The sequence below is a fragment of the Salvelinus namaycush genome, chromosome 3, assembly GCF_016432855.1.
Source record: "Salvelinus namaycush isolate Seneca chromosome 3, SaNama_1.0, whole genome shotgun sequence".
NCBI classification, from domain to species: Eukaryota; Metazoa; Chordata; class Actinopteri; order Salmoniformes; family Salmonidae; genus Salvelinus; species Salvelinus namaycush.
Window position 1 is genome coordinate 69,522,237 of NC_052309.1, and position 18,195 is coordinate 69,540,431.

The 18,195-nt window shown below is 41.9% G+C and overlaps 1 protein-coding gene across 1 annotated transcript; it reads left to right on the top strand.

The window, feature by feature from the left end:
* The first annotated feature begins 473 nt into the window (after positions 1-473).
* LOC120044007 (sorting nexin-8-like) lies at positions 474-18,069 on the top strand. The gene is made up of 13 exons (XM_038988600.1): positions 474-495; positions 2,616-2,743; positions 3,465-3,594; positions 11,055-11,245; positions 11,770-11,890; positions 13,546-13,682; positions 13,818-13,898; positions 13,995-14,155; positions 14,402-14,531; positions 14,633-14,701; positions 15,036-15,185; positions 15,699-15,848; positions 16,049-18,069. The coding sequence occupies exons 1-13, from the start codon at positions 474-476 to the stop codon at positions 16,136-16,138; spliced, it is 1,560 nt and encodes a 519-aa protein (XP_038844528.1). The 3' UTR covers positions 16,139-18,069.
* The last annotated feature ends 126 nt before the right edge of the window (positions 18,070-18,195 follow it).

Below are 18,195 nucleotides of genomic sequence, written 5' to 3' on the forward strand. Positions count from 1 at the left end.
GTAGTGAAGTAAAATTAGTCAACAATATAAATAGTACAGTAAAGTGCAGATACCCCAAAAAACTACTTAAGTAGTACTTTAAAGTATTTTTACTTAAGTACTTTACACCACTGCGGTTAGGCTATGTCATAATTGCACGGTTTACAAAGTTGGACTGAGAGTGGGAATGCAATTATATTCGAGGGCAGAGGCATATTTGAGGTTTTTCAAGCCTTTGTGGGGGAGGGCCCATATACAATAACACTTGTTCACCTATGCTCCTATGTTCTGGATTCCTAATATCCAGTTTGCAGTAATCCAGGTCTTGTCTAGTGCCTACAATAATGTTTGGACATATACAGTACTGCTGCATAAAGTCTGAAATCTGGCAAAAGTCCAAAGTTCACTACAACTTTAAGACAGGATATTATTCGGGGTTTTTTCTTCAGGAAATCACATGGAGGTGCTGTCGTGCTCACATGCCAATCTGAACTATGGCAGGCGAGCTCAATGAAGGTAATTTGCTAAATACGTGTTATGTTCCACATCTTTATGTTGGATTTAAGAATGTGTTTTCGACTTTTTGTAAACGTTCTACGTGGCGACAGGCGAAATAATGTTTTTTTTTTTGGGGGGGGGTACGTTTGTTAATTGAATTCAGACTAAGAGAACGCGGTGTGAAGTGTTCAGAGCTAAATAGTGCAGCCTACGATTCGTGATGTAACTATAAAACCTGTCAACTTAAGATAAACAGTAATATAGTAGGTTTACTGCGAATTGTAAAATGCAGGCTACTCATCTGAGCATTAGATTACAAGTTTAGCAAGGGTGTTTAGTTTATTAGGATCCCCATTAGCTACTGCACATGCAGCAACTACTCTACCTGGGGTCCACATAAAACTTACAAGTACAGAACAGTAATAGACAAAAACATAAGATAGGTGTAATTAAGGGTGATTTGACAGATAACTCGTTTTTTTTATACAGTAGGGTAGGCTGCTGTACTGTTGCATTGGTCTGCTCATTGTCATGTTCTCACCTGTTATGGATGTTACCTGTCCCATAGAATTACAATCTAGATTATATTTCTATGACCTGTCCAACTCACGTATTCAACGTTCCATAGCAAAGGACTAGCCTGGTTGTCTTCTGTTTAGCTATTATATTCCACTACTTGCCTCTCCTGTCATTTGCCTAAGAGACTTTAGGCACTCTTCATATGAACATTCTGTCATTAAGATTTGATCCTGATTCGATAACCCTCACAGCTATCATCCAATCACAATATTTATGCAAATTATACTAATAGAAAAACATTAATTTAATTAGAAACATTCTAACATTGGGTATACTGATGTAATACATGTCATTGTAAACATAACATTGGGTGTGGGGAGAGCAGAGGATTCCCGTTTTGCTTTTTTTTTACCAGCCTCTTGGCAAATGACAGGAGTGGAAAGTTAGTTGGTACCCAGACTATCATAGGAAAGTTGTCGATAGTTTATTTTTATTTTTTTTCATTATGAAAATTACATATAATGGAAATGAGGGATACAAAGAATAATGGAAATGAGGGATACAAAGTATATTGAAAGCAGGTGGTTCCTGAGTTAATTAAGCAATTAACATCCTATCATGCTTAGGGTCATGTATAAAAATGCTGGGCAGGCCATTATTTTGGCTACCCATCCCACAGAGCACGATTGGCCACTGAATGATTTGATGAGCATGAAAACGATGTAAACCATATGCCATGGTTGTCTCAGTCACCAGATCTCAACCCCAATTGAACACTTATGGGAGATTCTGGATTGGTGCCTTAGACATTGTTTTGTATTCAGGACATGAAGTTTGTTTCTTTGCCACATTTTTTGGCAAAGAAAGGAGAGTATACACTGAGTATACCAAACATTAGGAACACCTTCTGGCCCATGTTGATGCTGGCCCATGTTGACTCCAATGCTTCCCACAGTTGTGTCAAGTTGACTGGATGTCCTTTGGGTGGTGGACCATTCTTGATACACACGGAAACTGTTGAGCGTGAAAAACCCAGCAGCGTTGTAGTTCTTGACACAAACTGGTGTGCCTGACACCTACTACCATACCCTGTTCAAAGGCACTTAAATATGTTGTCTTGCTCATTCACCCTCTGAATGGCACACATACACAATCCATGTCTCAAGGCTTGAAAATCCTTCCTTAACCTGTCTCCTCTCCTTCATCTACACTGATTTTAAGTGGATTTAACAAGTGACATCAATAAGAGATCATAGCTTTCAGATGGATTCACCTGGTCAGTCTGTAATGGATAGAGCAGGTGTTCTTAATGTTTTGTACACTGTGTAAAATATCTATATATATCCGGACTCTGACATTGCTCATTCTGATAATAATTTTGGAGTGTGTGTGTTTCTGTATTGTTAGGTATTACTGCACTGTTGGAGCTATACACAAGCATTTCGTTGCACCTGCGATAACATTTGCAAAATATGTGTACGCGACCAATACATTTGATTTTGTTTAGGTTAAATGAAATCGATTTTGTTAATGATGTTTAACCACAAATCATGCAATTAATAAAAATGTCTTCATCCACATAAATCCATGCCTAATGGTTTGTGCACCTTCTCTGTCAGGATCAGTCCCTCCATACTACAGGGAAGTTTATGAGGCCATCCGGAGTAAGATAGATGAACGAGTGCAGGTGGAGGTCTTCCAGAGGTTGCTCAGCAGAACAGATCTTCCCAGTGCTGTGCAGGGCCAGGTGAACACAACTTTCTCTTTACTTGTTGTCACATCTATGATTTAGAATGCCTGCCAAATGTGGAAAGGGAGTTCTGGCTGTTTGTGTTTTTTTTAGGCTCAAGTTTTTGTTGTTATGAAAGAGAAGCACAGACTGGTTTGTAATGTATTAGACCTATGGGTTTTCTATCCTCTTCCCTTCTTGGAACTCCAAGAAAAGTGAACAAGAAATTCTGCAGAATAGGAAGTAGACGCATAACAGAAAATACTTGAAAAACATCTAGAGCTCTTTGATACAAACCATTCAACTCTATTCGAATACCCTCTCAAGCCTATATTTGTTTTACCACTAAGTACTAAGGGGGTAATTACAATACTAGTTCCAACACCAGTTATTAGAAAGGGTGGTTTCTGCTAACTATCTCCTTGCTGCCATTTAATTAGTGGTATTTGCTTCAGTAAAGCTTACTGAAAAGTGATGGTATTTGAGGGGATGGCCTTTAAAAGTTGTGCTATTCAAGAGCACATGGGACATGAAAAATACGACATGTTACACATTATCCATGGAAACGCTTCATAGATGCATTTCAGCTGAGACCACATGGTTCAGTTTGATGTTTCTGACTGCATTATATCATTACTGAAGTGTTTTCTGCTTTTTCTTGTCAACCACTGCTGAATTTAGACCTTGGATTGGGCAATGACCTGTTAAGAGAGTCCTGTAATGTCCTTGTCTTTTTCAGATTGCTGAGCATGTTGACTACACTGATGGATTCTTAAGCAAGTTGTCCCTATATAAAGCACTGGCGTTGATTGCGCTTGCTCAGCAAGGAAAGCAACCAAGCCCGAAACTCTTAGAGAACTGCATACAAGGTAAGCCTTTGAACTAGTTGTTTACAAGTGAGGACACAGCAGTAAATGTGTAGCTTAATGAGTAGCTTGACTGTTTAGTATGTAAGGTCAAAAACCTTTGTGACCCCTATAAACAGCTTGTGTGAGAAAGTTCAGTTCACTATATATTTCTTGTGTGAAGTTGAATATGCATGTGACAAGCACATTGCATTTGCACACAAAACAAGCAAGTGTGCTGTGCTAAAAAGCTGGTCCTAGTTTTATCATAGTGTGTTGTATTTGTTGGCCGGTTTCCTCTAACCTCTGGGCATTGCGTCCGGGAATACACCAGCTCCCTTCCCATGTCTCTGTAAAATACCTTTCCCTGCCCTTTTTTATTCCTCTGGAACAGCTCTGTGAAAATCATAATGAAAGTTACAGGAAGAACTCTTCCCTCTCTCTTAAGTACACTTGTATTTCTTGATTGTATGAATCAATTTACTTTCACATTCTGCGGCTAGGTTTTTGTGCAGAAAAGCATGAGTGTTACAGTGTACAGTACCATTTAAGTTGGAGAGGAGTCGTCGTCTTTGGTTTTTCAGAGGTAGCCATTACTCCGAACACAGCCCTGAGTTAGAGCTCTGTTCCAAAGCTCATATTATTATTTAGGGCCCTCTGTGTTATTTCAAGTGCTGCCAATATGGCAGCTGACTGCTTTCTGTGAAATTGATGTCACGTTTTCTCTGCTGAGCTATGGTAGAGCTGGTTTCCTGGTTGTTGTAGGAGGACTATTAACTCTGCTCATATCTCTGTGGAATGTCAAGGAGGGTTACATTCAGGATCACATGAATCACACCATCATAATTGTTTGAAAGACTTAAGAGACATTTGAGTTTAGGGAGTCATGTGTGCTTTCTAATGGTGTCAAGTCTAGTTTCCTCAATATTACGAAAGGTGGACCTCAGGCATTGGTATTGGGACCTGTGCTCTTTACTATTTATATATAGTGCTGTGTGAAAGTATTTTTCCCCCTTTCTAATTTTCTCTACTTTTGCATATGTTTGATACTGAATGTTATCAGATCTTCAAACAAATCCTAATATTAGATAAAGGGAACCTGAGTGAACAAATAACACAACAATTACATACTTATTACATTTATTTCATAAATAAAGTTATGCCACACCCAATGCCCTTGTGTGAAAAAGTAGTTGCGCCCTTACTCTCAATAACTGGTTGTGCCACCTTTAGCTGCAATGACTCCAACCAAACACTTCCTGTAATTCAGGACGCCAAGATGGCGTAGCAGTGTAGGCATGTTTTGTTTCGTCCTCTCGTGTACTTTTGTATTTTTCGTATTTTTTGTATATACTGTATATAAAAAAAAAAAATCTATCTCTTTTCGATTTTTTATTCGATTATACCTTCCGGTAACCTACCTCACCCAATGTGATACGGAATCGCTATTATTTTTTAACTTTTTTAACTTTGGAACACATTCAAGAACCACCAGTAGCTAACCAGCTAATCAGCTACAAGCTATTTAGTCATTTTTAGCCACTGCTAGCAGCTTTTACCTTCTGCACAGACACCAGCCCTGTTATTAGCCTGGATATTACTCACCAATTTACCAGCATCGGACTGTCTCTCCACAACAACGCCGGATTCCTGCCGTAATCCCTGAGCCACTACTTCTGATCCTCACAGCTAGCTTGCAGCTAGCGCCACTGCCACGAAGCTAGCACCAGTTAGCAAACAAAATTCTACAATACCTCTTTCGCCATCTGGCTTGGATTCTCTGTCGACACGGTGCCCCGCCGCACCACCACGTCTGGTCTGCCGACGAATACCCCATCCGCTGTGCCCTCAACCGGCCTCCGTCTGAGCAGACCCCCTCCGTCTGAGCAGACCACCCCCGGGCTACTAACTTTAAACGCCGCGTGCTAGCGTAGTGGCGGCTTCCCTGCTCCATCTACGGCTGCCCCCCGGACACTATGATCACTTGGCTACATAGCTGATGCCTGCTGGACTGTCCATTAATTCACGGTACTCCATTCTGTTTATTTGTGTTTTATCTGTCGGCTCTGTGTTTTAACTCAGGCTCTGTGTGTAGTTAATCCGACCCTCTCTGCCTAGTCATCGCCATTTTACCTGCTGTTGCTGTGTTAGCTGACTAGCTGCTGTTATCTCACCTGTTGTTTTAGCTAGCTCTCCCAATCAAGACCTGCAATTACTTTATGCCTTACTGTATGTCTCTCTCAAATATCAATATGCCTTGTATACTGTTGTTCAGGCTAGTTATCATTGTTTTGGTTTGCAATGGAGCCCGTAGTTCCACTCCCCGTACCTCTGATACCTCCTTTGTCCCACCTCCCACACATGCGGTGACCTCACCCATTGAGACAGCATGTCAGCATGTCCAGAGATACAACCTCTCTTATCATCACCCAGTGCCTGGGCTTGCCTCCGCTGTACCCGTGCCCCACCATACCCCTGTCTGCACATTATGCCCAGAATCTATTCTACCACGCCCATAAATCTGCTCCTTTTATTCCTTGTCCCCAACGCTCTAGGCGACCAGTTTTGATAGCCTTTAGCCGCACCCTCATCCTACTACTCCTCTGTTCCTCGGGTGATGTGGAGGTAAACCCAGGCCCTGCATGTCCCCAGGCACCCTCATTTGTTGACTTCTGTGATCGAAAAAGCCTTGGTCTCATGCATGTCAACATCAGAAGCCTCCTCCCTAAGTTTGTCTTACTCACCGCTTTAGCACACTCTGCCAACCCTGATGTCCTTGCCGTGTCTGAATCCTGGCTTAGGAAGGCCACCAAAAATTCTGAGATTTCCATACCCAACTATAACACTTTCCGTCAAGATAGAACTGCCAAAGGGGGAGGAGTTGCAATCTACTGCAGAGATAGCCTGCAAAGTTCTGTCATACTTTCCAGGTCTATGCCCAAACAGTTCGAACTTCTAATTTTAAAAATTAATCTCTCCAGAAATAAGTCTCTCACTGTTGCCGCCTGCTACCGACCCCCCTCAGCTCCCAGCTGTGCCCTGGACACCATCTGTGAATTGATCGCCCCCCCATCTAGCTTCAGAGTTTGTTCTGTTAGGTGACCTAAACTGGGATATGCTTAACACCCCGGCAGTCCTACAATCTAAGCTAGATGCCCTCAATCTCACACAAATCATCAAGGAACCCACCAGGTACAACCCTAAATCCGTAAACATGGGCACCCTAATAGACATTATCCTGACCAACTTGCCCTCCAAATACACCTCTGCTGTCTTCAATCAAGATCTCAGCGATCACTGCCTCATTGCCTGTATCCGCTACGGGTCCGCGGTCAAACGACCACCCCTCATCACTGTCAAACGCTCCCTAAAACACTTCTGCGAGCAGGCCTTTCTAATCGACCTGGCCCGGGTACCCTGGAAGGATATTGACCTCATCCCGTCAGTTGAGGATGCCTGGTCATTCTTTAAAAGTTACTTCCTCACCATATTAGACAAGCATGCTCCGTTCAAAAAATGCAGAACTAAGAACAGATATAGCCCTTGGTTCACTCCAGACCTGACTGCCCTCGACCAGCACAAAAACATCCTGTGGCGAACTGCAATAGCATCGAAGAGCCCCCGCGATATGCAACTGTTCAGGGAAGTCAGGAACCAATATACGCAGTCAGTCTGGAAAGCAAAGGCCAGCTTTTTCAAGCAGAAATTTGCATCCTGTAGCTCTAACTCCAAAACGTTCTGGGATACTGTAAAGTCCATGGAGAACAAGAGCACCTCCTCCTAGCTGCCCACTGCACTGAGGCTAGGTAACACGGTCACCACCGATAAATCCGTGATAATCAAACTTCAACAAGCATTTCTCAACGGCTGGCCATGCCTTCCTCCTGGCGACTCCAACCTTGGCCAACAGCTGGGCTTGACAATCTGGACCCCCTATTTCTGAAACTGTCCGCCGCCATTGTCGCACCCCCTATTACCAGCCTGTTCAACCTCTCCTTCGTATCATCTGAGATCCCCAAGGATTGGAAAGCTGCCACGGTCATCCCCCTCTTCAAAGGGGGAGACACCCTGGACCCAAACTGTTACAGACCTATATCCATCCTGCCCTGCCTATCTAAGGTCTTCGAAAGCCAAGTCAACAAACAGATCACTGACCATCTCGAATCCCACCGTACCTTCTCCGCTGTGCAATCCGGTTTCCGAGCCGGTCACGGGTGCACCTCAGCCACGCTCAAGGTACTAAACGATATCATAACCGCCATCGATAAAAGACAGTACTGTGCAGCCGTCTTCATCGACCTGGCCAAGGCTTTCGACTCTGTCAATCACCATATTCTTATCGGCAGACTCAGTAGCCTCGGTTTTTCTAATGACTGCCTTGCCTGGTTCACCAACTACTTTGCAGACAGAGTTCAGTGTGTCAAATCGGAGGGCATGTTGTCCGGTCCTCTGGCAGTCTCTATGGGGGTACCACAGGGTTCAATTCTCGGGCCGACTCTTTTCTCTGTATATATCAATGATGTTGCTCTTGCTGCGGGCGATTCCCTGATCCACCTCTACGCAGACGACACCATTCTGTATACTTCTGGCCCTTCCTTGGACACTGTGCTATCTAACCTCCAAACGAGCTTCAATGCCATACAACACTCCTTCCGTGGCCTCTAACTGCTCTTAAACGCTAGTAAAACCAAATGCATGCTTTTCAACCGTTCGCTGCCTGCACCCGCACGCCCGACTAGCATCACCACCCTGGACGGTTCCGACCTAGAATATGTGGACATCTATAAGTACCTAGGTGTCTGGCTAGACTGCAAACTCTCCTTCCAGACTCATATCAAACATCTCCAATCCAAAATCAAATCTAGAGTCGGCTTTCTATTTCGCAACAAAGCCTCCCTCACTCACGCCGCGAAACTTACCCTAGTAAAACTGACTATCCTACCGATCCTCGACTTCGGCGATGTCATCTACAAAATATCTTCCAATACTCTACTCAGCAAACTGGATGCAGTTTATCACAGTGCCATCCGTTTTGTCACCAAAGCCCCATATACTACCCACCACTGCGACCTGTATGCCCTAGTCGGCTGGCCCTCGCTACATGTTCGTCGTCAGACCCACTGGCTCCAGGTCATCTACAAGGCTATGCTAGGTAAAGTGCCGCCTTATCTCAGTTCACTGGTCACGATGGCTACACCCACCCGTAGCACGCGCTCCAGCAGGTGTATCTCACTGATCATCCCTAAAGCCAAAACCTCATTTGGCCGCCTTTCCTTCCAGTTCTCTGCTGCCTGCGACTGGAACGAATTGCAAAAATCTCTGAAGTTGGAGACTTTTATCTCCCTCAACAACTTTAAACATCTGCTATCTGAGCAGCTAACCGATCGCTGCAGCTGTACATAGTCCATCGGTATATAGCCCACCCAATTTACCTACCTCACCCCCATACTGCTTTTATTTATTTACTTTTCTGCTCTTTTGCACACCAGTATCTCTACTTGCACATGATCATCTGATGATTTATCACTCCAGTGTTAATCTGCTAAATTGTAATTATTCGATTTATTGCCTACCTCCTCATGCCTTTTGCACACATTGTATATAGATTCTCTTTTTTTCTACCATGCTATTGACTTGTTTATTGTTTACTCTATGTGTAACTCTGTGTTGTTGTCTGTTCACACTGCTATGCTTTATCTTGGCCAGGTCGCAGTTGCAAATGAGAACTTGTTCTCAACTAGCCTACCTGGTTAAATAAAGGTGAAATAAAAAATAAAAAAAATAAAAGTTGTAGTTGTTTATCAGTCTCACGTCACTGTGGAGGAATTTTGGACCACTCCTTCATGAAGAACTGTTGTAACTCAGCGACATTTGTGGGTTTTCAAGCATGAACTGCTTGTTTCAAGTCCTGCCACAACATCTCAATTGGGATTAGGTCTGGACTTTGACTAGGTCATTCCAAAACTTCAAATGTATTGCCTTTTAGCCATGTAGACTTGATTGTGTGTTTTGGATCATTGTCTTGCTGCATGACCCAGCTGCGCTTCAGCTCACAGACAGATAGCCTAACATTCTCCTGTAGAATTATCTGATACAGAGCAGAATTCATGGTTCCTTCTATTAAGGGATGTCGTACAGGTCCTGAGGCAGCAAAGCACCCCCAAACCATCACACTACCACCACCATGCTTGACCGTTGGTATGAGGTTCCTACTGTGGAATGCAGTGTTTGGTTTTCGTCAAAAAGTTCTACTTTTGAATCAATCATAGAACATTCTTCCAAGAGTCTTGATGATTATCCAGGTGTTTGCAGGTGCTTTTTTTGGCAAACTTGGATAACATAGGGTCGCATTATGCCTGACGAAAACCAAACACTGCATTCCACAGTAAGAACCTCATGACAACGGTCAAGCATGGTGGTGGTAGTGTGATGGTTTGGGGATGCTTTGCTGCCTCGGGCGATGTGAGATACTGATCAACAACAACAGGAAGCATTTGGTTGCAGTCATTGCAGCTAAAGGTGGCACAACTAGTTATTGAGTGTAAGGGGCAATTCATTTTTCACACAGGGGAATTGGGTGTTGCATAACTGCGTGAATTAAATAAATAAAATACGTATAACTTTGTGTTATTTCTGAGTTCCCTTTATCTAATATTAGATTTTGGTTGAAGATCTGATAACATTCAGTATCAAAAATATGCAAAAAATTTAGAAAATCTGAAAGGGGGCAAATATTTTTTACCAGACTGCAGCAAGCCACTACTCTTAAACAGTTGGATGCAGTCTACCGTAGCGTGCTTCACTGACAGTTTTAATACTCATCACTGCATCATGTATCAGAAGGTTGGCTGGACCTGACTAAAATCCTGTAGATCACTTTATTACTCCTTTCTTGTTTACAAAGCTCTGCTCCACAAGATTCCAGCATACCCCACTTCCCTATTGAAATATTACAATATGAGATACCAATCCCGTTCTGAGGTTTTCTTAACTCTTGAGGTCTCGGTTGTCTCCACAAAGTTTGGTAAATTCGCCTTTAGTATTCCACAGTTATGGAATACCTTACAAACAATTTCCACCTGGATTCCCTGGTGCCGATAGGGCAGTTTAAAACTCTGTTGGTAATTAAGTTCACGCAAGTGTGTCCTCAGGGCACTATTGCAAATGAGACACTGGTCTCAATTTGGCTCCCTTGATTAAATAAAAGTAGCCAAAAAAATGTGAATGGGAGATTTCAAGTGTCTGAGGGATCAGAGGGCAACTAAGGGAGGTGAAATGTCAAATGTACACTGAAACATGCTTGCTTTTCCCACACAACATGGATGTTTTTTATATTTGAACCTGCACTACAGGAAATCATAAATGATGTCTATTAGTTCAATAGAGCTGGATGTGTACACTTTGTCTGTGAGCATAGATGTGCTGATTGCCTTCTAGAGAAATGAGTAGATGAGAGCATTGGTTACTCATGTTTGATTTGACAGAGTTCCCTAAGCCCCAACTTGGTGAGTTCAAGGACCTCCAGACTCTGAGGATGCAGCCAACTCAGGAGAGCCCCCTCACGGTGTCCCAGACCCTGGGCAAGCTGCTTGCCAGGGATACAGTCCAGGTGGAGCTAATTCCTGAAAAGAAGGGTCTGTTCCTCAAACACGTGGAGTACCAGATCACCAGCCAGGTGAAGGCTGCATTTAATTACATATGAGAGTAACATAAATGGGCTTTGTTAGAAGAACAGTCAAGGAATTTATTCATAGAAAAGGTCAAGCACATACTTTACCATGTATTTACCTTTTTACTTCGAATAGGTCACAATTGTGCATTACAAGCAACATATTTTTTTATAGGAATTTTGATCATAACTCCAAAAAGCCTGTAATTCCCTCTGGCTATGTTCCTGGCTCCTCAATTATTTCTGCATTTTTGGCTTGGTGAAACGAATGGCTTTAATGCTTGTTGGTAAGGGTCCATCTAAGAATGAATGTATACATACAGTACATTGCATCGCTTACACTGGATGCCTAAGCTGAACAGAGCTGGTGTTGTTTCTGTGCAGTGAGCATTCACAAACAGTATGAACTAAAGCCAACCCATGACAAACACATCCATTGTCAATATATTTGTTGAATTCACAACCCAAAGCATTATGTTATTTTGCACATCTCGGTTATTCACAGATAATATTTGTTTGAACTTTTTCAGCATTTTAAGACATCTGTTTACCGGCGGTACAGTGATTTCGATGTCTTCCACGAGCTCTTGCTGCAGAGGTTGGCCTACAGAATGGTGCCTGCACTGCCGCCTAAGAGAATGCTGAAAGGAGGTATATAGAGGATGTCAGTCAGAATGTTTGATTATTTGGAGGAGAGTGAGGCTTTGGTCTGTAAATAATAGTGTTCCACTCTGCATCAGAGCTGGGGTCCCGCTGCTCCAAAGAAACTCAAATTCTATTAATCCAACTTCACCTGTGTTCCCACAGCAGACATGAACTCTGTCTTTATATTACCATTATTAGATACCATTGTTATTACTTTTTTTCAGGGTTGGGCGGATAACTTGAAGAATGTAATCCGTTACTGATTACAGTTACATGATAAATAATAATTTGAATTACCCCAAATAAGTAACCTAATCCAATTACATTTGGATTACTTTTGCATTACTTTCACTTCTAGCACCCAGACATATTTGAAAACGCTTAAAACTGTTGATTTAATATAGTATTCTTTAATTTAGTAACATTATTATTTCCAAATGGGGTGAGAGCATAGCTTAAAGATCCTATAATTCATGTTATATTCTATGTGTAAGATCATAGTCACAGGGCTCCATACTAACATTTTCACTTGTTGGCAACAGCCCATGATTTGGTTGCACCACAATTGCTGTGGGGTCATGCAATAGAAAAAAAATGGTATCCTTATCGTCTTATAAAGTAATTCAGCGTTTTTTATTCAGAGGTGTACTAGACTACTAACATGGTATGATTCAAGAAATACATGGTTTATTCTTACATCATGTTCAAGTACAACTGCATGATTCCAGCTATTTTGATTTGCAACCTAAACTGGTGATTGTCATGGATTTGGGGTTTGGCAACTAGGCAATTGTTATTATTTTTCTATGAAAATAGGGTTACAGAATTGTTATATTTTTTTGTTCAATAGATATTCATTTGTCTACATCTTTTTGGGCACTCATTTATATTTTGAGGCTAATTTATTTGGGACTAATTCACCAGATGAAGAAGTGGTTAGCTAGATCGCTAACTCAAAATATAGCATATTACTGATAGTTAGCCGTGAAATGTATATCTAACAGTACATTTTAATCTATATGCCTATACACCCACCTTGAATGCCCGATGTGAGTGCCCTTTGTTGAATATTAAATACAATTCAGACCAGAAAGCTTAGACCCTTTTCTTTTAAACAGTAACAACATTGGTGGCATTCAATAGTGTTTTTCCCATGATTAGGCCTACATTTTGAAATATTGTGCAATCAGAAAGCATTTCACCAAGGAAAGAGAGTTTGAAATTGCACTGCTTAAAAGCAGCAAGCAGGACCTCTGTAGTCCCAGCTGATTTGCATTGACCAGTGAGCCAGGTGTAAATGTTTTGGAAGCCTTACCAATTCATTCAACCACATAAGAAGCCATCCACCCTTGATGGGCGATCAGCAGAATAATAGAATCTCTGAGAGCATGTGAGAAGTGCTGATGGTGCGCTAAATGACAGCAATGATGACAAAGTTTTATCAAGATGAAGTATAGATAGATGAAGTAATCCCGAAAGTAATTAGCTGTTTTTAAGAATGTATGTAATCCGATTACACTTTTTAAAAGTAATCCAGGTTGATTAGTTACATCAAGAGCCAACCCTGACTGTATTACATAAAACGGTATGATATCTTCTGTTTTACGGAAGCAGAACAACTGAATATGCTGGCTCTTTAACTGACCTCTGTCTGTCTACAGTCCTGACCTCTATGTCTGAGAGGGACTTTATAGAGGGAAGGCGGCGTGCTCTGGGCCGGTTCATCAACCTAGTGGCACGACACCCCTTCTTCTCCGAGGACGAACTGGTCAAGACCTTTCTCACCTTCAACGGCTCGGTACGTCTTTGCTACTGAAAATCCCACCTTGCTTCATCTCTGCTAGTTGTCTATGCCAAGATCACATTGTTCTTGGGCTTGCCATGGATAATGACCGTACTGCTCACACAACTTTACTCTCTCTCTTACTCTCAGGACGTTCAAGTGAAAATGCGTGATGCTTGCAAGAAAATGGGAGATGAATTCATGACTAATACAATGGCAACTCTGGCAAAGGTTTGTATTGTTTCTATTATGAAATAGTGCATCAAATGACTATTTGATATCCTACTGAGATGCAGCAGTGTGAGTCTTGGTACATCTGTGCTGTAGGAATATCTCCCAGCTGATATCCAGGCCCAGTTTTCATCAAGCAGGGAACTGATCAGGAATATCCACAACAGCTTTCACAAGCTGCGGGACCGGGCAGAAAAGATGGCCGAGCGCTCCAAGGAAAACGCCACTGATTTGCTAATGTTTGGAAGGGAGCTCAGGTACAGAACTCAGCATTTAAGGGCATAAAGCTCTCTTTTTCTATCGCCCCTCTCTACACAAGTGTTTTGGCCCAAGGAAACGTATTATGCTAGCTACCCGACCCATACAACAGTTTTGGGGAAGAAAATGTTGACAATTGTAAAGGATTTGTTTTCTTTTCCTTTTCAGGGTTTTCACTTCAAATCTTTTTTATCAGCCAAGACACCGTACTGGTCCAGCTTCTCTAGTTATGCTTTCTGTTGCAGTACACTGGGCTCCGATGGTTCACCCATTCCCTCTCTGGCCTCATCCCAAAGCACCTGGGGCATTCTCCGTCAGTCTCTGAAAGGCCTTTCCGTGGAGTTTGCTCTGCTAGCCGACAAAGGTGCTCAGCAGGTACAATCCAGCTCACTGTATACGTTCCACCTGCTCTACTGTGCTATTGCCAAACTCTACCTGCGTGCAAAACATAATCATTTATTCATTGATATCTTAAGGGGAGGAGAGAAGAGGACGATGTTGTGGAAAAACTGAATCTATTCTTGGATTTGCTGCAATCATACAGAGTGAGTTTGAGAAATGTAAAAAATGCAGTTACTGAAGGACTATCTGTCATGTTAATGCAATGTTACCAGTGTTATTACAAATGTACTACACAGGTATAACAGAAACTTAATTTAGAGTGTTAACAATACATCTTTGACCCATGTGGCTCAGTTGGTAGAGCATGGTGCTTGCAACGCCAGGGTTGTGGGTTCGATTCCCACGGGGGACCAGTACGAAAAAGTATGCACCCACTACTTACTGTAAGCTGGACAAGAGTGTCTGCTAAATGGCTATAATGTAAAAAATAGGGTAGTTATTTCTTACCCAGTGTGTGTGTGTTGTTGTGTCCCATAGGATCTGTGTGAGCGGCATGAGAAGGGAGTATTGCACGAGCACCAGAGAGCGCTGCAGAAGTACGGTATGATGAAGAGGCAGATGATGAGTGCCACAGTGCAGCCCAAAGAGCAGGTGTCAGTGGAGCAACTGGAGTCTCGCATTGTGCAGGTTCTCTTTCTCATTCATTTTACCCCCTTCTCTTCCTCTCTCTCTCACTCACTCACTCACTCGGTGTGCTTGAAAACCCTCTTCCTTCCTCATTTACTCAGGGTTGTCACACGTCAAATCAACACTGTTGACATTATTTCATCTTCATTATCCTGACATCACAGGCCCCACCCACCCTCTGTCCCTCAGAGAGACTGTGTCCTCTCTGACATTGAGAGGAAGGAGGGAACAGCATTTTCCTATATGCCATCATTGGGGAGTTGATTGATACCCTGGTATAAGGATTGATGTCCTTGTATATCCTACCACATTTCTCATACTAAACCATTTTAGGACGATATTGCATTTGACATTTCAGCCTTTAGAATGGATCTCATATGTCATGTTTTTCAACACGGACTTCTACAGACAAGGCCATGACAGCATAGTCTTATGATCAATGAGGCTGTTCCTCTTGATAACCATCATATGGTTGTGGTTTGTGAAGTAATGGTTTGTATCCTCCCCTAACAGCAGGAGAATGCCATTCAGACCATGGAACTGCGGAACTACTTCTCCCTGTTCTGCCTTCACCAGGAGACTCAGCTCATCTTCACATACCTGCCCATCACCTCTCACATCCTGGGAGCCTTCGTCAACTCACAGGTCCAAGGTCACCAAGAGGTGAGACTCACCTGGAAATATACAGTGTCAGGCATGGATTTCTAGGATTGAGTTGAAGTAGTAGAGCACACATTTCATTTGGTTGATGTGTGTGTGTTGATTCTAATCTTTAATAGATACACAATTATAAGATGATCATCTTGGAATTTGTCAGAGGATGCTTTCACTGTAACAGACTACTTTGTTTGTTCAATAACTAGATGGGTGCAGTGTGGAATGATCTCCAGCAGAAGCTTGGGTGTCTCTTCGGTGTCGATGAAATGCAATCCCCTCCTCTTACACCCAAGTAGACACCCATGTCCCCTTCTCTCTCAACAAGCGATGAATATGCTGCTTTGCAAGCCAAGATACAGTCAAAGTCTCAGAAGGGACTGATGGTGAACTGTTTTCATAAAACCTTGAAAAACACTACAAACTGTGCCTTAAGTATCAATCAGTGGTGAGTAAATGTAGTTTACCTTTTTTTTCCTTTGTGGGACAGTTTATCCACCTTTTGCGGAAAGATGCATTGAAGTATAGGGAGCGCTACTTTTTTCTCTGCTACCCGGCGATCAGTTTACCCACCTTTTTTTGTGACCACTATATCACTGATTTCAATGAATGGATGTGGTCTGCAGCTCGAGATATATTATACTGTACGTGCATCCTCACTAGGGATGTCAGAGGTAGATCAGTCAAAGGGGCTCATTGGGAAGTGGAAGAGTGCTTTGAAGAATGTGTACTGCTGCCTTGCTGTATGAGAAGAGGAAAATATGGATTTCATAATTGATATTTAGGAAACATTTTGTTGAAAAGCTGGACCTTTTGTGTTATTTTGTAGCTCACTGCCTTTACCATATGAGGGACTTCTTACCTACACTTCTTGGAGGATCATTTGCCTATGTTGAGGTATAATGTAGTGTCTCATTGCAGGCAGACAAATGTAAGAATGTATGTAAGAATGCACTAATTAAGCTGATTGAAGATGTTGCCACACAGGGAAGATATGTTTCCTTGCCGCAGCCAGGTGGTGGCAACATAACCTTTGTGTTTAAAATGACTAGCGTAAATGTTTAGAAAGATTCTAATCAGGGCACAGCCTCATTTCTGATAAAGACAGGCAAACCAATATATATTAAAGTAAATGTAGTAGCAGCATGCTATTCAATGGTTTGTTGGGAAGTACAACATAAGTATTAATCATCCTGCTGACCACACTTGTGCAACTGGGCTGGCTAGCTTGTTATTGTCTTGATATTCATGCAAAGGACTTCAGATTCCTTGCTACAATCGAATCTTAGTTGCAGTACTGTGAAAAGCTACTTCAGTTTCTACGCCTGAGCCGAGCAAGTTATCAAGAGGAAGAAGTTTGATAAAATGTAAATAATGTATGATTTATGGCTGATATAACACTCCACCTGACCAATGGTGAACATACCAAAGAAACATGCTACAATGCCACACAGTCATGAGCGCAATTATGAAGTAATTATCCTGTAATATTTTATTTCAGGTAGAAATTAAATGTGCTCTGTGTTAATGCTTCTGACATGTTTGCAATGTTTCAGTTTCAATTAAGCTGCAAAGGTTGTTCAGTGTTTACTTAATGTAGATTTGAAGAAAACTAGATTTAATATTTTTCTGTGTATGTAATATTCAAGAATATTCTCTGATTTATCTTTTCAATAATATACCCAATGATTTATTGTCCTCTTATTCAACAGTATACATTGATTCCATGTCTAAAGCATAAGATTATGTTGGTAAAGTTACTCATTATTCGATCTGATGAAGAATTCAGTTTTCCACTCACAATTTTGAAGGTTTACGTAACCTGTTCTTGCAAAATTCACCCTCTTGCAGGATGTGCAAATTGCATGTGTTTTACATGTAATTAGTGTACATGAATGAGGGTGTGTAACAAAATGTTGTCTCCCAATTAGAACGGAGTAATATTAGAGAGCTCCGGGACAATACGTTTTGTTATTCAATGCATTCTTTTTTGTCTTCTCTGTGGAACTGTTGGTTCCTCACAAGTTCTTATTATTGTGTCAACATAAGATATTGTCATAACCTTATTTTTTGGCAAGTCTTAAATAATAAGAAGAACAAATGCTTTCTATGATCTTTGAGAAAGAAAATTGGAACTAGGTGAAGGATGTAGATACAGGACCATTAACTATTGTACAGTTTTATGTTGAATCTCACTTAATGTTAAATAAAAAGTATCAGATACCCGTCTTATTTGGCTCCCGAGTGGTGCAGCCGTCTAAGGCACTGCATCTCAGTGCAACAGGCGTCACTATAGTACCTGGTTCGAATCCAGGCTGTATCACATCCGGCCATGATTGGGAGTCCCATAGGGCGG